Here is a 23,808-nt window from a genome sequence, read left to right as displayed (position 1 = left end):
AGAGTGAAAGAGAAGTAGGAATGACCTTGAAGACACAGAAGGAAGACTGGAGGCTCCCGACTCTGCCACCACGATGGCCATTAGGTCTGGGGATATGGGAAAAGTAGAAGCCTCCATAAGAGAGAGCAGCTAGAGGTGGTGTCAGACGTTGAGACAGGTAGAGATGACGAGATTGTGGAATGAGGTCATGTTGTTGCATTGTTGCCATTCTAGACTAAAACTATTTCAAAGTTACATTAATTATTAAAACATTTATTAACATTAAGTTAGTACAGGTTGAGTATCCCTTATCCAAAATGCTTGGGACCAGAGGTATTTTGGATATCGGATTTTTCCGTATTTTGGAATAATTGCATACCACAATGAGATATCATGGTGATGGGACCTAAATCTAAGCACATAATACATTTATATACCATATACACTTTATACACACAGCCTGAAGGTAATTTTAGACAATATTTTTTATGACTTTGTGTATTAAACAAAGTGTGTCTACATTCACACAATTAATTTATGTTTCATATACACCTTATACACACAGCCTGAAGGTCATTTAATACAATATTTTTAATAACTTTGTGTATTAAACAAAGTTTGTGTACATTGAGCCATCAAAAAACAAAGGTTTCACTATCTCACTCTCACTCAGAAAAGTCCGTATTTCGGAATATTCCGTATTTCGGAATATTTGGATATGGGATACTCAACCTGTACACCGTTTGATCATAAACTGTTCACATGTTAATTGAATTTCACTTGTCATCCAAGTATATAATCAATTCTATCAATTTACTAGGAACTAGAGACATCAGTGAGGTATGAGGTAAAAGGCTGCATTCTCAGGCTGCACCTCTGCATATAGCTAGCATTACTGATGATTAGTGACAATAGAACATGACAATAATTTCTTTCTAAATACATGCACATTTTTAAAAATTGTAACCACGTTTCCTCTGCAGAACGCGTGCATGGATTTTCAGCGCGGTATTCCTGTAATCATTTGTGTACAGTCCAAAATGCTGCAATGATTTTATCCTGCCCTGACTTTTGCCTAATTATAATCGGACCATATCACAGGACAGAAAGACGTAATACCGCCCTGATACACCAATAGTGGATTTTATAAATATAGCGTGGAATGCCACTCTAGCCAATGGTGAAGCAGAATTTGAAGATTATGCTGCATGAAACTTGCACCTTGGTGAAACAGAAAATTTCATAGTTCAATTTGACTTGTGGAAAATTTCCCAGCAATTTCCTTCATCTTTTATGCTTTTTGCTGCTCACATACAGCCTTATTCAGGGTTAGGTGCCCATTTATTATAAAATATTTGTAGCTATGTTCCCGAAAACACCGATGTTCAGGGGTTAGCCACAAATATTAAGTATAAAAGTGGAATGTATAAAGGAGGGACCGCATCACGTATCTCTGATACCTGTTACAATCCCTCCATTTCCGCCGCCTCCGCATCCCCCATAGGTTTCTATGGGGGATGCAATGCTGTCCAACGTATCAATATCAGGGATGCTTTCCTGATATTGTTCCCTGCAGCTACCATTGTAGATTATGGATTGTGGAAAGACGTTCCGTCTGGGTTCCCTGGAACCCTCCACCTGATATGGCCTCAGTGCATCGCGGTCACGTGACCATGCATGCGCAGGACCCCCGGCATAGCACATTGCAGGGACAGGCTCCTTACCAGGCCCTTGTCCCTACATATGCCAGGAGATACATTCACCCGATAGAATCGCACATTGCAATGAGATGCTGGGTGGTAAGATCCCGCCCAGATCGCATTCAATATGCAATCCATGATAAATGGGCCTCTAAGTCTTAAGTGTAAGGTGAGACTCTGTTCAGTCTCTCTGCGACTAGGTGGCTGGGGCTGGAATGGACATGGAATTGCATGAAGTGGGGGTGAATGTGATTGCAGTTACAATATAAGGGGGTAATTCAGACCTGATTGCTGCCGTGCGTTTTCGCATAGCAGCCGATCAGTGATTACCTGCGCATGCGTATGCACCGCAATGCGTACGCGCATCACCAAACGACAGGCATTGCCGGTCAGCGACAGGCTGGTGCGAAAATTCTAATCACACAGCCATTCGCATGCTGATTGACAGGTTGAGGCAGTTTGTGGGTGGCAACTGACCGTTTTCTGGGAGTGTCAGGAAAAAACACAAGCGTTTTCCAATCTGCCTATTCTGATCGCACTGTAAGAGTAAGTCCTGGCCTGCGCACAGACTGCACACACTGGTAAAAACCATTCACTGGTGAGTGAGGTGCAAACGGATTTGCAGCTGTCCGCTGACTGATCGCACACTTGCACGGCGAATATACACTCCCCTTGGGCGGCGACTATCTGATCGCAGGACAACAATTTTAGCAGCCCAGCGATCAGGTCTGATTCACCCCCTAAGTACATTAAGGGAGAATTCTGCATGTGAAAACATGGCCTCCTGGATGGGACTGATTTGCATCAGCTGTGAACCTGGTCAAGTTGACAGTGATGACTGTGAAGCTGCTAATTCGACTGTGTCCAACTGGTCGCAAAAGTGACGAACATACCCAGTATTTGAATACATGTAAACAGCAGAAGCAGTAAGTTATGTGCCTCTGTTTTGTGGAGCAATTCAGACGCTCCAAGCCACCTGGGTGTTTATTTACTAGTTGCACAGTTCAGGAATGAACTTCAATATAGTTTCATTGGGTGCTGCAATATTTAGCATTTTCTGTACTCACAGTGAAGCCACGACTCAAGTCGCCGTCCAGACTTACCTCAGCCAGGTACGGTAAGAGGAGGGAGCCACAATCATGCTGAGCATATGCGACTGTCTCTAAATAAGGCACATAGTGATGTAAGCACCTGTTGTCCTACGTTTGCTCTGTACAATTGTCGCACCCTGCATTTACCATTAGTTTGTGATTTTTTTCATCCTTACGCAAGGTTTCCCAAACTCGGTCCTCAAGGTACCCTAAGGGGTATATTTACTTGGGTTTTCAGAAGTGGAGATGTTGCCTATAGCAACCAGATGTTAGCTATTATTCTACTAAGTGAAATCTGATTGGTTGCTATGGGCAACATCTCCAATTCTGAAACCCTGCACTTTTGTAAATATACTCCTTAGGGTACCGTCTCCTCCTTCAAACATCCACAGCCTGTCAATCAGGCTGCAGTGTCCAGGACAGTGTGACCGGGGTCATAGTGACATCACAGCACATGTGCATTGTGACCCCCTGGTGCAGGGTCGATTCCCCAAAACATTGGTGAATTGCGACTGATTTGGGGGCTGTGTGTTGGGCTGAATCAGCCCTAGTGTTGCATTTCACTGTGTCTGAGCACTTCCATGCAGCTGAAAACGATAAATTCCTAAGGGGTACATTTACTAAACAGTGATAAGAACGGAGAAGTGAGCCAGTGGAGATATTCCCCATCAACCAATCAGCAGCTCTGTATGATTTTATAGTATGCACATTATAGATGTTACTTCAGTGCTGATTGGTTGCCATGGGCAACTTCTCCACTGACTCACTTCTCCGCTCTTATCACTGTTTAGTAAATTTACCCAAATTCACATCAAACACGTACATAAGCGTTGTACAAATTACATGCTGTATGTAAATGTGTCTGAGCACATATCCCTGCAGTAACATCTTTGTCCTCACGGCACACTGAGGCGGATGTATTAACCTGGAGTAGGCATAAGGAATCAGCTCCAATATGCAAATTGACAATCAGGTGCACTGGCTAATGTGTTTATCACATTGCACTTATCACTGGTTTATCACTTCCTTATTCCTTATCCAGGTTAATACATCTGCCCCAATAAGTGGCAGAGATGCCAGGACTGAAGCACAATTGTTCCCAATCCATCAGTTACATTTTTTATGTTGAGCAACTGAGCATGTTACTATTTTAAAAACTGCTAAAGGAATAATTAGTGTCCATCATTTACAAATAATTTTTTTTGCTTTTGTATCGATTTAAAATGTCCTTTGTAGGATTTAAAAATTGCAGTTGGCGCAGATTATTAGGTCTACTAATCCCAGTCCATTCTTTCCTCGAAGTCCTTGAGAAAAGTCAGCAATTCGCTTGAGCTGCGGAAGGAGAGAGAGTCCGAAATCTGCAGATTGATGTCACTGCTGCGTAGGGAGGATGCTCCACTGTTGTAACTCAGCTCATGAAGAATTTGCATCGATACTGGTGTGATCTAAAAACAACAGACGCCATAATGTACTCACATTAAAAACACATATCCTGATTGTTATAAAAAAAATAAAAAAAAATAAACAGTGAATATAGATGTGTTTCATAGGTACATTTGACATCACAATCTTCCCATCCTCACATCATTCTCTGAATCCTTACATCATTCTCTGAATCCTCACATAATTCTCTGAGCAGATGTTTATCTGTTGGGCTTGGCTGCGTTAATTTTGTAACTTTCACTACAAACTTGCCTACACCTGGACATACAGGGGGAAATGTAATAGCATGCGAGATACAGATATCACTGCATATCCAGCAAGTCTGCCCCATGTTTTAAAGTGGCAATAATTTAAAAGGCAAAACCAACCTGGTATTGCCTATTAAATTATTGCCACTTTAAAACATCGGGCAGACTTGCTGGAATTGTGACGATGCCTGCATCTTGCAGACTATTAAATTTCCCCCATAGGATTTAAATAATTTGTGCGCTCTTAAGATCTTAAAATTCTGATTGGCTCCAGGTGCCTATATTCCTGCCCATTTAATACAGTTGTGTATAATGAATGAAATAGGTGCTATGATTCTAGTCAAACACACCATACAGTGTATGCACTAAAGTTGCTGAAGGCTCCGGTGTAAGATCTGAGCTTATGTTTCTAGACATGTGGATGCACTATTTATTATTGCCACACTACATGCTTGCCGACAATTTGTCTGTCCCTCCGGGAGGGGGCTCCAGGTGGGAGGACTGGGGGCGTGGCCGAGCAAGGTGGGCAGCGCAAGGACATGGTGTGATGATCGCGATTTCGTGGCTCCTCTTACTGATATAAAAAGCGGATTCTCTGCACTTTAAAGTGGGGAGACCACTTTGATTGGGAAATAGGTTAAAGCGAGTGGCCACAGGATACCTCCAGGAGACTTTCCTACCTTTATGGGCATTTGGGAGAGTCATCCGAGATTCAGGTGTCTCCCGGACATTCTGAAAGAGTAGGGGAGTATGTTTTATCAGTAGATGCCAGAAACTCTATAGTCCTTAATCCTTGCAGGAGCGTGATGAAGTGAAGACACTGCCACCTAGAAAGTCTCCTAAAACTGCTTAACTTGCCGTGCTTGATAATACAACTGTATAGACAAACACAGTACATCCCGCCCTATGTGAGTTGTAACTGGGATAAAGAGGATTATCTGAGGGACATGATTTACCTGTAGGATCATGCCACTGTGGGGTCTATATACTAAGCTTTGGAGAGAGATAAAGTTGACTCAGATAAAGTACCAGCCAATCAGCTCCTAACTGTCATATTACAGGCTGTGTTTAAAAAAAGACAGTTAGGAGCTGGTTGGTTGGTTGGCACTTTATCTCTCTCCACTTTATCAAAACCAATAAGATGATCTGTGGAAACAAGTGTGGCTGGCAACTAGAAGGCCAAACAATTTGTGACAATAGGCATCAATGGGGAGGGAAAGGCTTTTGAAAATATTATTTAAGTTTTTAGTATTATTATTAATATCTTTAACATAAACTCAAGGAATGATTTCTAGGAACAGATGAATAGATTGACAGGGTATGGAAGAATTTGTTGACATTCTGAATGTTAACATGGATGAGAGGTCCACATGTCCCATGTCAATAGTCATTGTCGCCATTGACATAATATTGTCAATAAGCAGCATGTCGAGCAGGTGTCTGTCTGCTCTAGAGGTGAATATCTCTAATCCTAACCCTAGTCATAGCCTAGCCCTAACTTTAATCATAGCCCAGCCCTAACCCTAATCATAGCCCAGCCCTAACCCTAATCATAGCCTAGCCCTAACCTTAATCATAGCCTAGCCCTAACCTTAATCATAGTCTAGCCCTAACCCTAATCATAGCCTAGCCCAAACCATAATCATAGCCCAGCCCTAACCCTAATCATAGCCTAGCCCTAACCCTAATCACAGCCCAGCCCTAACCCTAATCATAGCATAGCACGAAACCCTAATCATAGCCTAGCCCTAACCTTAATCATAGCCTAGCCCTAACCCTAATCATAGCCTAGCCCTAACCTTAATCATAGCCTAGCCCTAACCCTAATCATAGCCTAGCCCTAACCATAATTATAGCCCAGCCCTAACCATAATCATAGCCCAGCCCTAACCCTAATCATAACCTAGCCCTAACCATAATCATAGCCCAGCCCTAACCATAATCATAGCCTAGCCCTAACCCTAATCATAGCCTAGCCCTAACCATAATCATAGCCCAGCCCTAACCATAATCATAGCCTAGCCCTAACCCTAAAATCATTCAATAATCGTCTGCTGACATTCTATTGCTGACATTATGAACATATACTGATTGATATGATGAATTGAGTAATTTTCTGCAAATTAAGGTTGACAGTGGAATAGGCTTTGATGATGATGTTACATCATTCTGGTGTGTTGTCTGGTTTGGCAGTGCATTTAAGGCTATATTCCACTGGGTCATCTCTACTCCCCAAATGTCCATAGTGTCATCATGAACACAATGGCAATAGTGGCTATAGGCAGCACTATTTTATATTGAGACTTATACACAAGTTACCAAGCAAAGCGTCTACTTTGCCCCACAGTCACATGTTCTTAGGCTGTGCTACATTACTGAACTCAATCTGAACTGCATTCTGCAGGTTGGATGAGTGCCGTGAAACACAGCAAAACTTATGGAGGGTGGGGGGGGGGGGGGAGATACCTGCCATAGCTAAAATTGTGCTGGTACAAACAGGACAGGGTGATCGGATATTGGAACAGTGCAAGTGACTTGCTCAGTATCTGCACTGCCAGCGTGGGTCTTGGCACTTACAGTATCTATATCAGATGAGCGAGTCAGAGGTGCATTTGGCACCACAATCTTCCTGCATCAAATAGAGATTCACATCCCTACTGTGCTGCTGCAGGGTTCCATTATAACACTAAGGGTTCCATTTACTTAGCCTTGGATGGAGATAAAGTGGAGTCACATCCCTACTGTGCTGCTGCAGGGTTCAATTATAACACTTAGGGGTCCATTTACTTAGCCTTGGATGGAGATAAAGTGGAGTCACATCCCTACTGTGCTGCTGCAGGGTTCAATTATAACACTTAGGGGTCCATTTACTTAGCCTTGGATGGAGATAAAGTGGAGTCACATCCCTACTGTGCTGCTGCAGGGTTCAATTATAACACTTAGGGGTCCATTTACTTAGCCTTGGATGGAGATAAAGTGGAGTCACATCCCTACTGTGCTGCTGCAGGGTTCCATTATAACACTTAGGGGTCCATTTACTTAGCCTTGGATGGAGATAAAGTGGAGTCACATCCCTACTGTGCTGCTGCAGGGTTCAATTATAACACTTAGGGGTCCATTTACTTAGCCTTGGATGGAGATAAAGTGGACATAAATCAAGTACCAGCCAACCAGCTCCTAGCTGTCATTTTTCAAACACAGCCTGTAACATGACGGTTGGGTGCTGACTGGCTGGTCCTTTATCTCTGTCCACTTTATCTCCATCCAAGGAGATGAGTGATGTGTTAGTAAGTAATGCATGTGACGGGCAGGGTCATGATGTGAGGAGATTGGAGGCAGTAGGAAGCCACATAGTGAGAGTTATTTAATGCAATAAGCAGGATTCCCAGCAGCGAACATGGAGACAGATGGACGTGATGGTGTGTCTTCAGCATTTGGATCTGTGGTGCATGCAGGAAGTTCTTCCTACAGACGCCTCCTGCAGCTATAGCATGTTAGTAGTACGGTATAGCAGAGCCACTTCCCTACACATCTCTGAATCAGGCCTACAGCCAGGGAAACACAAGCACCTGTGGGGTTTTCTGGACTTTTCTCACATGCAAAGAAGCAGATAATCGCTCAACTTCGCAAACATGGGCATTGCGTCTTCCTATGAATTATGCTGTTTGTCAGCTTAATAAGAAAAAATATATAGCCTCAATGATGAGATGATGATAGTAACCAGGATGACTCACTGTCCAGGTGCAGGAATAGGCCATTTATTGTGCTTCTTTCACAGCCCTTGGACATGTGAGTTAGCCAAGGCTTACTCAGACTGGCTGTCAGAACTCCTGTGCCAGGGCCCGTCATTTTGCATCCAGCGACCCTGGTGTATGATGATATTTGTGACAGCTTGTTCCCTGTGTAGCACCACGCTTGCCCACACTGGAGGAGTGCAGCAGAGAAACATGGGCCCCTTGAAAATGTTATTGAAGAGCTGACAAAGTTCTAGTTCCTCCCCTGCTTGAGAGTACACATATCTTAGATGTGGTTTGTGAGACTCACCTTCACCATGATAAATTTTTTCTTCCAGGATATGCCATCCGGCCAGAATTCTCCCAAACAAATATAAATGGAATACTGTGGAGATTCGGTTCTCTTTTGTTCTGTGAAGTCAATCAGTTCTAAAGAGAAGAAGGATGAATAATGAGGAACGCAGCGCACAATTTACCTGCCACCTATATTACTAGAACTGAATGTATATCACAATATAAATATATACCGTTAAAACAGGTTGGGTATGGGATACCAGCAGTCGGGATCCTGACGGTCAGAATACTAACACCGGCATCCCGAATGCCTAATATCCTGACAGGGGCGCTCAACTAAGCTAACCCTCCGCCCTCCCCCCCAAGCTAACCCTAACCCTCCTGCACCCTAACCCTCCCCCGTCAGCGCCCCCTCAGACTAACCCTAATCCCCCGCAGCCTAATCCTAACCCTACCCGGAATATGTTCAGGATTCCAGTTGTCGGGATTCCGGCCCCGGTATACTGACCATACGGATCCCGTCCGTCAGGATGCCAACTACATCCCCATTAAACATATCCAGCAATCAGTTTAGGGCATGATGAGCAAGACATGCACCTTTACACACACTGGAAAAAGCAGCTCCTATATATATTGCCCATGAAAGACTCTTTATCCTTTTGACCACAAAATCCCATATTCGGAGCTGTTGTCAAACTCCTCCCCCTCTATACCCCGGATGGTTACCAGCAGTTACAGTCTTTCTGTGCTGTGCAAATGGCCGCCGATGCCTATGTACACTTGTCACAGCATTCTCCTGATATGGTGGATCTCCTGAAACCTCACTAATGCCATCTGCTACAAGGGCTGGACTGTTTCAGAGGCAGTTGAGTTGTCTATGCCCCTCCCCCTTTCATATGAACTGAGACGGTTACAGTGAAAACACATTAACAACACCTTCACTTGCCTAAAACATGCAGTCCGCAGTAGCAGAACATGACACACGACAGGTAAATAAAAATAAGATTTTACTCACCGGTAAATCTATTTCTCGTAGTCCGTAGTGGATGCTGGGAACTCCGTAAGGACCATGGGGAATAGACGGGCTCCGCAGGAGACTGGGCACTCTAAAAGAAAGATTAGGTACTATCTGGTGTGCACTGGCTCCTCCCTCTATGCCCCTCCTCCAGACCTCAGTTAGGATACTGTGCCCGGAAGAGCTGACACAATAAGGAAGGATTTTGAATCCCGGGTAAGACTCATACCAGCCACACCAATCACACCGTATAACTCGTGATACTATACCCAGTTAACAGTATGAAATATAACAGAGCCTCTCAACAGATGGCTCAACAATAACCCTTTAGTTAGGCAATAACTATATACAAGTATTGCAGACAATCCGCACTTGGGATGGGCGCCCAGCATCCACTACGGACTACGAGAAATAGATTTACCGGTGAGTAAAATCTTATTTTCTCTGACGTCCTAGTGGATGCTGGAAACTCCGTAAGGACCATGGGGATTATACCAAAGCTCCGAAACGGGCGGGAGAGTGCGGATGACTCTGCAGCACCGAATGAGAGAACTCAAGGTCCTCCTCAGCCAGGGTATCAAATTTGTAGAATTTAGCAAACGTGTTTGCCCCTGACCAAGTTGCAGCTCGGCAAAGTTGTAAAGCCGAGACCCCTCGGGCAGCCGCCCAAGATGAGCCCACTTTCCTCGTGGAATGGGCTGTTACTGATTTAGGATGCGGCAATCCAGCCGCAGAATGCTCCAGCTGAATTGTGCTACAAATTCAGCGAGCAATAGTCTGCTTAGAAGCAGGAGCACCTATTTTGTTGGGTGCCTACAGGATAAAAAAACGAGTCAGTTTTCCTGACTCCAGCCGTCCTGGAAATATAAATTTTTAAGGCCCTGACTACGTCCAGTAACTTGGAATCTTCCAAGTCCCTAGTAGCCGCAGGCACTATAATAGGTTGGTTCAAGTGAAAAGCTGATACCACCTTAGGGAGAAACTGGGGACGAGTCCTCAATTCTGCCCTATCCATATGGAAAATCAGATAAGGGCTTTTACATGACAAAGCCGCCAATTCTGACACACGCCTGGCCGAAGCCAAGGCCAATAACATGACCACTTTCCACGTGAGATATTTCAAATCCACAGTTTTAAGTGGCTCAAACCAATGCGATTTTAAGAAAATCAACACCACGTTGAGATCCCAAGGTGCCACAGAAGGCACAAAAAAGGGGCTGAATATGTAGCACTCCCTTTACAAATGTCTGAACTCCAGGCAGTGAAGCCAGTTCTTTCTGGAAGAAAATCAACAGAGCCGAAATCTGGACCTTAATGGAACCCAAATTTAGGCCCATAGTCACTCCTGACTGTAGGAAGTGCAGAAAACGACCCAGCTGAAATTCCTCTGTTGGGGCCTTCCTGGCCTCACACCACGCAACATATTTTCGCCAAATACGGTGATAATGGTTTGCGGTCACTTCTTTCCTGGCTTTTATCAGCGTAGGAATGACTTCCTCCGGAATGCCCTTTTGCTTTAGGATCCGGAATTCAACCGCCATGCCGTCCAACGCAGCCGCGGTAAGTCTTGGAACAGACAGGGCCCCTGCTGTAGCAGATCCTGTCTGAGCGGTAGAGGCCATGGGTCCTCTGATATTATTTCTTGAAGTTCTGGGTACCAAGCTCTTCTTGGCCCATCCGGAACCACGAGTATCGTTCTTACTCCTCGTTTTCTTATTATTCTCAGTACCTTTGGTATGAGAGGCAGAGGAGGGAATACATAAACCGACTGGTACACCCACGGTGTCACTAGAGCGTCCACAGCTATTGCCTGAGGGTCCCTTGACCTGGCGCAATATCTAGTTTTTTGTTTAGGCGGGACGCCATCATGTCCACCTGTGGCCTTTCCCAACGGTTTACCAACAGTTGGAAGACTTCTGGATGAAGTCCCCACTCTCCCGGGTGTCAGTCGTGTCTGCTGAGGAAGTCTGCTTCCCAGTTGTCCACTCCCGGAATGAACACTGCTGACAGTGCTAAGACGTGATTTTCCGCCCATCGGAGAATCCTTGTGGCTTCTGCCATCGCCATCCTGCTTCTTGTGCCGCCCTGTCGGTTTACATGGGCGACTGCCGTGATGTTGTCTGATTGGATCAGTACCGGCTGGTTTTGAAGCCGAGGCCTTGCCAGACTTAGGGCATTGTAAATGGCCCTCAGTTCCACAATATTTATGTGTAGGGACGACTCCTGACTTCACCAAAGTCCTTGGAAATTTCTTCCCTGTGTGACTGCCCCCCAGCCTCGAAGGCTGGCATCCGTGGTTACCAGGACCCAGTCCTGTATGCCGAATCTGCGGCCCTCTTGAAGATGAGCACTCTGCAGCCACCACAGTAGAGATACCCTGGTCCTTGGAGACAGGGTTATCAGCCGATGCATCTGAAGATGCGATTCCGACCACTTGTCCAAGAGGTCCCACTGAAAAGTTCTTGCATGGAACCTTCCGAATGGAATTTTGCTTCGTAAGAAGCTACCATTTTTCCCAGGACTCGTGTGCAGTGATGCACCGATACCTGTTTTGGTTTCATGAGGTCTCTGACTAGAGATGACAGCTCCTTGGCTTTCTCCTGCGGGAGAAACACTTTTTTCTGTTCTGTGTCCAGAACCATCCCCAGGAACAGCAGGCGTGTGGTAGGAACCAGCTGTGACTTTGGAATGTATAGAATCCATCCGTGCTGTTGTAGCACTTCCCGAGATAGTGCTACTCCGACCAACAACTGCTCCATGGACCTCGCCTTTATAAGGAGATCGTCCAAGTACGGGATAATTAAAAACTCCCTTTTTTCGAAGGAGTATCATCATTTCTGCCATTACCTTGGTAAAGACCCTCGGTGCCGTGGATAGTCCAAACGGCAGTGTTTGGAATTGGTAATGGCAATCCTGTACCACAAATCTGAGGTACTCCTGGTGAGGATGGTAAATGGGGACATGTAGGTAAGCATCCTTGATGTCCAGGGATACCATGTAATCCCCCTCCTCCAGGCTTGCAATAACCGCCCTGAGCGATTCCATCTTGAACTTGAATTTTTTTATGTATGTGTTCAAGGACTTCAAATTTAAAATGGGTCTCACCGAACCGTCCGGTTTCGGTACCACAAACAGTGTGGAATAGTAACCCCGTCCTTGTTGAAGTAGGGGCACCTTGACTATCACCTGCTGGGAATACAGCTTGTGAATTGCCTCTAGCCCAGCCTCCCTGCCTGAGGAGACGCCTCGAATTCCAGCCTGTACCCCTGAGATACTACTTGAAGGATCCAGGGATCCACCTGTGAGCGAGCCCACTGATCGCTGACATTTTTGAGGCGGCCCCCCACCGTACCTGGCTACGCCTGTGGAGCCCCCGCGTCATGCGGTGGACTCAGAGGAAGCGGGGGAAGAATTTTGATTCTGGGAACTGGCTGACTGGTGCAGCTTTTTCCCTCTTCCCTCGTCTCTGTGCAGAAAGGAAGCGCCTTTGACCCGCTTGCTTTTCTGAAGCCGAAAGGACTGTACCTGATAATACAGTGCTTTCTTAGGCTGTGAGGAAACCTGAGGTAAAAATTTTTCTTCCCAGCTGTTGCTGTGGATACGAGGTCCCAGAGACCATCCCCAAACAATTCCTCACCCTTATAAGGCTCTATGTGCCTTTTAAAGTCAGCATCACCTGTCCAGTGTCGGGTCTCTAATACCCTCCTGACAGAATGGACATTGCATTAATTCTGGATGCCAGCCGGCAAATTATCCCTCTGTGCATCCCTCATATATAAGACGACGTCTTATGTTCGCAAAATAGTATCCCTGTTTGACAGGGTTACAGACCACGCTGCAGCAGCACTATCTACAGGTCTCAGTCTACTACCTGAGTGTGTAAATACAGACTTCAGGATAGCCTCCTGCTTTTTATCAGCAGGTACCTTCAAAGTGGCCGTATCCTAAGACGGCAGTGCCACCTTTTTTGACAAACGTGTGAGCGCCTTATCCACCCTAGGGGATATCTCCCAGCGTAACTTATCCTCTGGCGGGAAAAGGTACGCCATCAGTAACTTTTTAGAAATTATCAGTTTCTTATCGGGGGAACCCACGCTTTTTCACACTTCATTCACTCATTGGATGGGGGAACAAAACACTGCCTGCTTTTTCTCCCCAAACATAAAACCCTTTTTTAGTGGTACTTGGGTTAATGTCAGAAATGTGTAACACATTTTTTATTGCCGGGATCATGTAACGGATGTTCCTAGTGGATTGTGTATATGTCTCAACCTCGTCGACACTGGAGTCAGACTCCGTGTCGACATCTGTGTCTGCCATCTGAGGGAGCGGGCGTTTTTGAGCCCCTGATGGCCTTTGAGACGCCTGGGCAGGCGCGGGCTGAGAAGCCGGCTGTCCCATAGCTGTTACGTCATCCAGCCTTTTATGTAAGGAGTTGACACTGTCGGTTAATACCTTCCACCTATCCATCCACTCTGGTGTCGGCCCACAGGGGGCGACATCCCATTTATCGGCATCTGCTCCGCCTCCACATAAGCCTCCTCATCAAACATGTCGACACAGCCGTACCGACACACCGCACACACACAGGGAATGCTCTGACTGAGGACAGGACCCCACACAGCCCTTTGGGGAGACAGAGAGAGAGTATGCCAGCACACACCAGAGCGCTATATAATGTAGGGATAAACACTATCACTGAGTGAATTTTCCCCAATAGCTGCTTGTATAAACAATATTGCGCCTAAATTTAGTGCCCCCCCCTCTCTTTTTAACCCTTTGAGCCTGAAAACTACAGGGGAGAGCCTGGGGAGCTGTCTTCCAGCTACACTGTGAAGAGAAAATGGCGCCAGTGTGCCGAGGGAGATAGCTCCGCCCCTTTTTCGTCTACTTTTCTCCCGCTTTTTTATGGATTCTGGCAGGGGTAATTATCACATATATAGCCTCTGGGGCTATATATTGTGATTATTTTGCCAGCCAAGGTGTTTTTATTGCTGCTCAGGGCGCCCCCCCCCAGCGCCCTGCACCCTCAGTGACCGGAGTGTGAAGTGTGTATGAGGAGCAATGGCGCACAGCTGCAGTGCTGTGCGCTACCTTGGTGAAGACTGAAGTCTTCTGCCGCCGATTTTCCGGACCATCTTCATGCTTCTGGCTCTGTAAGGGGGACGGCGGCGCGGCTCCGGGAACGAACACCAAGGACGGGTCCTGCGGTCGATCCCTCTGGGTGTCCAGTAGCCTAAGAAGCCCAAGCTAGCTGCAAGCAGGTAGGTTCGCTTCTTCTCCCTTTAGCCCCTCGTTGCAGTGAGCCTGTTGCCAGCAGGTCTCACTGTAAAATAAAAAACCTAACATATACTTTCTTTCTAGGAGCTCAGGAGAGCCCCTAGTGTGCATCCAGCTCGGCCGGGCACAGAAATCTAACTGAGGTCTGGAGGAGGGGCATAGAGGGAGGAGCCAGTGCACACCAGATAGTACCTAATCTTTCTTTTAGAGTGCCCAGTCTCCTGCGGAGCCCGTCTATTCCCCATGGTCCTTACGGAGTTCCCAGCATCCACTAGGACGTCAGAGAAATTGTATTGTATTTTCACGTAGTAAATTTCAAATTAATTGATGTCATCACATCTACAAACATAGGACACTAATAGGGATAAATGCGTCATCGCTTGGAGAGTGATAAAATGGAGATAGAAAAAGTACCAGCCAATCAGCTCCTAACTGCCATGTAACAGGTTGTATTTGAAAAATGACAGTTAGGAGCTGATTGGCTGGTACTTTCTCTCTCCATTTTAACACTCTCCAAGCGATTATGTATCTAGCCCTACGACAAATAAATAGAGGGAAAAAGATTCTTGACCATACCTTTGACAAACTGATGAAAGTTGTACAGAGTACAATAGTCTTGTTTGTCTATTGGATTGGGTTTGTGTGTTGTTGGTGTGTCCGTCATACTCCAAAAGCTGCGGCATTTGCCCAGCCGCTTTGCACAGATGGACCCGTGTCGCACCTCCACCAGTGTCCCTTGCTCCAAGCTTTGTAGAATAGTGTGTATTGTAGCAGCCGCCTTCTGGTCATGGATTAGCGATGGAGGCGGCAGTATAACAGACTCTAAATTACTATCTGGATTGGTCTGTGTTCTTGAAGTGATGTGGAAACCATTCTGGTTTTTCACCAAGGTGCTTTTTACTAAGGTCCCACGATAGTAAATGTCAACTTGAAATTGCGTTTCTGTTATGGGAGAAAAAGAAATGAATGAGCTATTTATTAAACAAGACAGTGTTACTATGCAATTTCCAGTAATCATTGCTACCTTATTAAAACTGGCCCCTTTCGGAATTTTTAATTTCAGTTTGAGTCAAGATTCCCCCCCCCCCCCCCTCTGTATTAATTCCATATAAACTAATAATACAGTAACCACCTATATACACCCCATCTACCGACAAACTCTGGGGCAGATGTATTAACCTGGAGAAGGCATAAGGAAGTGATAAACCAGTGATATGTGCAAGGTGATAAAGGCAGCAGCCAATCAGATCCTAACTGTCAATTTGTATATTGGAGCTGATTGGCTGGTGCCTTTATCACCTTGCACATATCACTGGTTTATCACTTCCTTATGCCTTCTCCAGGTTAATACATTTGCCCCTCTGTGTGGAATATAAAAGACCACGTACTCACCACGGTATCCGGTCTCTAGGTCGACCACACTTAGGTCGACAGTCATTAGGTCGACCAATATTGGTCGGCATGCATTAGGTCGATATGGTCTACATGTCGACATAGTCACTAGGTCAACATGTACTAGGTCGACATGGAAAAAGGTCGACATGAGTTTTTCACGTTTTTTTCTTTGTTTTTTAAAAAACTTTTTCATACTTATACTTACATATAATCCACGTGGACTACGATTGAGAATAGTAATCTTGGCCGAACATGCGAGGGGACACGGTGCACTTATTGGGGTTCCCGGTCACTTTACGAAGAAAGCGGCACCAAAAAACATTAAAAAAACTAATGTCGACATTTTTCTATGTTGACCTTGTTCATGTCGACCTAAAGACCGTGTCGACCTATTTCAGGTGTCGACCTAGTCACTGTCGACCAACAGTGATCGACCTAAGTGTGGTCGAGCCTATGATCCACAACCCTAACCACACCCAACTCCTCCAACTCAGTTATGGCAGCATTCCCATAAAAAATTTGTTGTTTCTTTCCTGGATTGTTTCTTCAGGCTGCTAATAATGATTTATAAATCTGCACAGTATCATGTGCCTACCACAGCAATCACAGTCACATGACGTAGTGAGCTTTGGTCTGTAAGGTCCTCCCCCTCCTTTTCATCCCTCTGCCTTCGCATGACATGCTGCGGGCATGTGTGCCACTGCCAACCATACATTTTGTCCTCCAGTGAGGCTTAGAAAAGGAGGTGACGATTTTTATGTTAACAGCTAAGAAGAAATGTCAGATGCATTCTAAAAAGGAAATTAACTTGCTATTTAAAAGAGAATAAAAACAAAACCTTCTATGTGGGATTGCTGCTTAAATGTGGAAGAGAAATCTCCATATATAATTTTTATAGTAAAGATTATCAGAAATATGGGCTGTCCCTGATGCTTTGCCATTTAGGAAATACTGTTGTCTCAGTAATCAAAAAATATAAAATGTAAAAAATCTGTGGCTCGGATTCAGATTTTTGCCAAGATTTTATCTGCAAACAAGGCAAGATGCGATTTTCCCAGTGTTGTGGGTGGCATATAAAGTACAGGCACTCCAAAACACGCAAAATCAATGCTTTCCGGTAAAATCAAATTCTTGCCTTGTGTGCCAATATGAATTTGGCAAGAAAATTCTAGCATCTCATCTCTATTATCCACTTGCCTGATATGTTTGCATCAGATGGGACCACATCAGGCTGGGCTTTTCCTGACATGGTTGGTCGCATCTGATGCGACCAGTCAGAAACACCCACTTGGCGGCTGCTGGATGATAATCTTCCAGCAGCTGCAAATCTCAGAGAGACCTCCCAGTCTTCTTCTTCCCTTCCCCAGTGCCTGCCGTGCAGCCAATCACTGCTGATCAGATAGCCCGGCTGCACCACCCACCCCACAGCTGCCACTGACGAAATGTAGAAAAGCAGCTCCCGCCTTCCTTGTGTACACCCGGCAGCTGCAGAGGGGAGCAGCTACCAGGAAAATGTAAAATCGTGATGGCCGCAATGTTCAGATCATCAATGGACCGATATATAGATCATCGATGTTTTTAAAAAAAGAAACAGTTTACATTTTTTTCCCTAAATAAAATTGTATTCGATAAGTTTTATATACAGTGGGGATTGAAAGTTTGGGCACCACAGGCAAAAATTCATTTTAATGTGCAAAAAGAAGCCAAGGAAAGATGGAAAAATCTCCAAAAGGCATCAAATTACAGATTAGACATTCTTATAACATGTCAAAAAAAGTTTGATTTTATTTCCATCATTTACACTTTCAAAAGAACAGAAAACAAAAAATGGCGTCTGCAAAAGCTTGGGCACCCTGCAGAGTTAATACCTTGTACTGCCCCCTTTGGACAGCTGAGACCTGGCAGTGTCATGGATTGTTCTCAATCATCGTCTGGAAAGACCAGGTGATGTCAATCTCAAAGGTTTTAAAAGCCCAGACTCATCTGACCTTGCTCCAACAATCAGCACCATGGGTTCCTCTAAGCAGTTGTGTAGAACACTGAAACTGAGAATAGTTGACGCTCACAAAGCAGGAGAAGGCTATAAGAAGATAGCAAAGTGTTATCAGATGCCCATATCCTCTGTTCGGAATGTAATTAAGAAATGGCAGTCATCAGGAACAGTGGAAGTTAAAGCAAGATCTGGAAGAACAAGAAAAATATCAGACAGAACAGCTCGCAGGATTGTGAGAAAAGCAAGTCAAAATCCACGTTTGACTGCACGATCCCTCCAGGAAGATCTGGCAGACACTGGAGTTGTGGTACACTATTCCACTATAAAGAGATACTTGTACAAATATGGTCTTCATGGAAGAGTCATCAGAAGAAAACCTCTTCTACCTCCTCACCACAAAAATCAGCGTTTGAAGTTTGCAAATGAACATATAGACAAGCCTGATGCATTTTGGAATAAAGTTCTGTGGACCGATGAGGTTAAAATCGAACTTTTTGGCCGGAATGAGCAAAGGTACGTTTGGAGAAGGAAGGGCACAGAATTTAATGAAAAGAACCTCTGTCCAACTGGTAAGCATGGGGGTGGATCAATCATGCTTTGGGGTTGTATTGCAGCCAGTGGCACAGGGAACATTTCACGAGTAGAAGGAAAAATGGATTCAATAAGATTCCAGCAAATTTTGAACGCTAACTTGATACCATCTGTGAAAAAGCTGAAGTTAAAGAGAGGCTGGCTTCTACAAATGGATAATGATCCTAAACACACCTCAAAATCCACGGTGTATTACATGAAGAGGCGTAAACTGAAGGTTTTGCCATGGCCTTCACAATCTCCTGACCTCAACATAATTGAAAATCTATGGATAGACCTTAAAAGAGCAGTGCGCCACAGACAGCCCAGGAATCTCAAAGAACTGGAAGACTTTTGTAAGGAAGAATGAGCGAAGATACCTCAAACAAGAATTGAAAGACTCTTGGCTGGCTACAAAAAGCGTTTACAAGCTGCGATACTTGCCAAAGGGAGCAGTACAAGGTATTAACTCTGCAGGGTGCCCAAACTTTTGCAGACGCCATTTTTTGTTTTCTGTTCTTTTGAAAGTGTAAATGATGGAAATAAAATCAAACTTTTTTTTGACATGTTATAAGAATGTCTAATCTGTAATTTGATGCCTTTTGGAGATTTTTCCATCTTTCCTTGGCTTCTTTTTGCACATTAAAATGATTTTTTTGCCTGGGGTGCCCAAACTTTCAATCCCCACTGTGTTCTTAACCTAATTCAATCATAAAATAAACGACAATTTATGAGCTTTTTTTTCCCTCCAATATTAGCCAGTTAAGTGGTTAAAAACCACAACATTTTTATTAAAAACATTAAAACAAATGCATATGGTAAATAACATTCAGGTTCACATGAACCCAATACCAACATCATGACCTTATCAAAGTGCAGAAAGCAGAAATGTGCTCTCACTGGACCATTGGCCCCAAAGATATAACAAACTGCTAACAAGGTAGAAGCGATAAGCTAATTTAACGAGTAGATATCTTAAGTTACCAAATGTGTTGTTAGGAAAAAACTGTTCCATTATGGTGTTCTGTTGAGTTTCCTGTTCTTGAAGTGCAGTAGCTTCAGCTTGTCCTTCAAAGATAAGAATTGGACACTAAAGTCATTTTATTTAACTAATGACATGTAATAATAAATATGTTACAAGTCTACAAGCAATTAGTGTACACAGCTGCTCTGCATTCAGGGATCATTGTGGACGACCCTACATTAAAAATTAAATAAGACAACATACATTAATAATAAATAAAAAAAAAACAGATTGATTCTCCCTTATCTGACAATCAGATATCCTAAATATTCCGAAATCCAAAATATTTTGAGCGCAACTGAGATAGTGACACCTTTGGTTCTGATGGTTCGATTTAATTCTGATGCACAAATTAAAAATATTGCAAAAAATCATTTTCAGGCTACGGGGGGAATTCAATTAGCCACTGTAATTCACCGCGGGCAAAATGAAACAACATGGGTATGCAATTAGCCCCATAGACAGCCCGCAGGCTGCAATTAATGGGGATATTTTTTGAGCCTGAAGAAATCCCCCATAAATATTCTGATTTCGGGTGCCGCGAGCATGCTTGCTAACACATAGGTACGAGAACTTATATTGCGTTAACACCAGTTAACGGTTAATTTACCAAGCGAGAAAAGGGGTCTCTAATTGAAAAGACCCAGGCGTGTGATTTTGTTGTCAGCACATTCAACTATGTAAAGAACAAAGTATTTAATAAGAATATTTCATTCATTCAGATCTAGGATGTGTTATTTTAGTGTTCCCTTTATTTTTTTGAGCAGTGTATATATATAACTGGGGCACTCTCCAGATTTCCATATGAAGCAATCAATTTATTGATTAAAATTGCATACTCAGTTTTAATCAGTAAATTGATTGCTTCATATGGAAATCTGGAGAGTGCCCCCGTTATATTTCTATACATTAATACTTCCCAGTATTTTGGGCGACACCCCAGTGGATATAATATGGAAGATGTAAGTGCGGCCTTACATGGATAGATAGATAGATAGATAGATAGATAGATAGATAGATAGATAGATAGATAGATAGATAGATAAATAGATATTAAAGTTGACAGATGAGCTTTTAATTACTAAGAAAGGACATCCAGGTAATACGTGAAACAGTATATGTACATGTGTAGTTTCTTATACGAGTGAAGTAATCACTTGATAAGATTTGAACTCTTACGCAATATTAAGTGTGAGATTTTCATTTGGACATCTCACTTTAGCCAAAAACTGGTTTTGTATTGATCCTACAGCTGTTGGGTGAAGAACATCAACATATGTATCAAGAGTTTTTTGGATTAGAGAGAAAGCTCAGCAGGACAAAACAGGTTTGTCATAACAATAAACGGACATCAGACAGTCAGAGATCAACTGCTGACTCGGTGGGGCTCATGTCCTGGGTTTCAACCTTACAGTTAGGTACCTAAGGTCTCCCGAATGTTGGTTGGTGGGCCCATATTTTTTGGCCACAAATTATGCCAAGCATCTCAATGTTAGATTGCAGAGATTTTTAGAATCATTCTGAATAGCAGTGCTTGGTACTATGGAGTGTGCATCTGCATTTTCTTTCTTTCTGTGTGCGACTACAAGTCTCAGCATGATAGCAACTATCATTATGTTAGGAATAAGGGTGTGCAGTCCAATATTATATTTACATTTTAGATAACCTGTAGTGAATTTGGCAGAGGCATAGTTAGAGATAATGGAAGCACCCAGCTATTAACCATGACACGAGAAGAGGGCAACATACATTGTGGGAGATGTATGGAACCTTGGAGAGAAGTAAAGTACCAACCTGACACTTTTCAAGCACAGCCTATAACATTGCAGTTAAAAGCTGATTGGCTGGTACTTTGTCTCTTCGCTTTATCTCTCTCAAAGGCTGGATACATTACTCCCATTTGTCTTTAGACTTCAGCTGATGGGACCCTACAATTTTTCTTGGCTCTGCAATGTTTTGTTATGTGATAACAGTAAATATGTTTTATCATTTGTCATATTAAACAGTACTTACCAGGCTGCTCTTCGTTAACTGGACAGGGTGAGAGGTGAGTGGGGCATACCGAGCTAGTGTCCCCCATAAACATACCCGGAGATAAGATGTTATCACACCAGGCCTGAGACGTTGGTCCTGGAGAGTTGTGGAAGTCTTCCGGAGATAGGTACAAGTCTGGGAAGCAATAAACAAAGTTACAGTTAATATTATCGAAACAGTAATATAAGCAAAAAAAAAAAAATGGTTCCACTGACCAAATGTACCTATGGGACACCCAATAGCAATTCTGATAGCCAGTGTCACCAACCCCTAGAGTTGGTGAGAGCAACTAAAATCTGTTTGGGTTTCATAGCTTCTCAGGTGCAATTGGCTAGTGACCACTATTCTAAGAGGGATCCAGACCCATCAAACACTGAACGCTTACCTCTCCCACCAGTGCCAGTGTTCGGACAGAGAGAGAACATCTAATATATATGGGACTCATTTGTCTAATTTGCAGTGTGACTGGCAACCAGCATTTGCAGTGCCATACAATAATATCCTTTGGTGTACCCCTACTTGGCCAAGGTTTTATCTTTCAGTAAAATAATGACCCAAACATTCCTGCTGGGTATTTCAGAACTACCTTAGAGGAAAGAAGAAGATGGTAAGCTTGATGGAGTGGCCAGCACATCCCATCAGGCTACTTTGGAATGAACTGGACGGAAGGGTGAAAGCAATGCAACCTACAAGTGCAACACATCTGTGGGAACTTCAGCAGCAGTGTTGGGAAGAACTTCCTGAACAATATTTGATTTCCATATGCTGGAGTTGATCAATATGAGTTACATGCATCTGCTTAGCCTGACCGTCCAGCTCTGTTTGGATCATGTTCATCAATATTCTTTCATAGCAGAGAGTGCAAACTAGCAGGTATGCGGACATCACACAATCTGCCATCTTACTAGAAAGGGATAGGAATATGCTATGAATGCAAATTTTCGTGGCTCCACACTTGTACCCAGCTGTCTACATGATGACTGGGGCAGTGCACATAAAGTATAAAGCACTGATGTACCAGATGTCACCGCTCACTGGAGCCAGCAGGATGGTGACTTGCAGTGTCCAGGAAGGTGTGTTGCACTGAACCAGGCCGTTGCGACAGAGATCTCTGTGGTATTGGCGCCTGACCCACAGATACGGGTCAAAGCAGATCACCACTATAGCACCTTGGTGTGCATTGGGATGCCATTGGTATCTTGGCTCCGCAATGTGGAATGTGTTCGCGTTATGCCAATCTCTTGCTACCTTTGCCAGTGAAGTTATCTAATGGCTCACTATTTAGGGCAGTCACCCCTGGGCCTCAGGGATTGGTTATTCAACCAAGCTCCTGGTGTTCTGTTTCTTATTGGATTTCCCTTGAGCTGTGCCTTGCTCAATCTCAGCCTTCTTGTGTACCAAATACTGCCTGTACATTGACCAACGTACTGGATTTCCCCTGAACTGTGCCTCACCTGACCTTAGTATCATTGCCTACCAAGTTGTGCCTGTGTTCTGACCTGCACGTGGACTTTCCATGAACTGTGCTTTTCTAGTCTGCACATTACACATACTATATGCAACTCTGCAGTGTCCTAACACCACCACCTGCTGCCAGCCTCCGGAGTCCAATCCACTATTGCTGGACTTTTAATTTACTTGTGACAGAATTGTGACACCAGAGACTTGCATTTGGGTATGACACCCACATCTGTTAGGACTTCCACTGCTACTGCACCTCGATTATGCACATCAGTAACTCTCCTAAAGCAGGAAAAAGCCTCTACAGTTACCAGCAAGCCTATGCCAACCTTGCCAGTCTGTGAACCTTCTAGAGGTGTTGGTGATTTCAGAGTTGTTTCCTAGTGTCTGGTGTCTCCTCCCCACTACGGCAATGCAGAGGCTTCAAGTATCCATTATGAGTCTTTCAATGAGCATGGAGGACTGCACCAAGGGGGCAATTCAGACCTGATCGCTGGGCAGCGAGTTTTGCGGCCCCTGTGATTGGATAGTTGCGTCCTACAGGGGG

The 23,808-nt window shown here is 44.2% G+C and overlaps 1 protein-coding gene across 1 annotated transcript in view; it reads right to left on the bottom strand.

Annotated features, from left to right (window-relative positions):
* Positions 1-236: 236 nt before the first annotated feature.
* Positions 237-23,808, bottom strand: part of IRF3 (interferon regulatory factor 3) — a 52,892-nt gene continuing 29,320 nt past the window's right edge. The window contains exons 6-10 of the mRNA XM_063942563.1: positions 21,780-21,935; positions 19,727-19,810; positions 15,361-15,726; positions 8,506-8,624; positions 237-4,215 (exon numbers count right to left, since the gene is read on the bottom strand). Coding sequence (XP_063798633.1) covers positions 4,045-4,215; positions 8,506-8,624; positions 15,361-15,726; positions 19,727-19,810; positions 21,780-21,935 — 896 coding nt within the window. The 3' untranslated portion in view covers positions 237-4,044. The remainder of the gene's footprint in view (positions 4,216-8,505; positions 8,625-15,360; positions 15,727-19,726; positions 19,811-21,779; positions 21,936-23,808) is intronic.

Source organism: Pseudophryne corroboree, chromosome 10 (assembly GCF_028390025.1).
Source record: "Pseudophryne corroboree isolate aPseCor3 chromosome 10, aPseCor3.hap2, whole genome shotgun sequence".
Classification (NCBI taxonomy): domain Eukaryota; kingdom Metazoa; phylum Chordata; class Amphibia; order Anura; family Myobatrachidae; genus Pseudophryne; species Pseudophryne corroboree.
The sequence above is the reverse complement of the archived record's forward strand: the minus strand, read 5'-3'. Positions and strand labels throughout refer to the sequence as shown.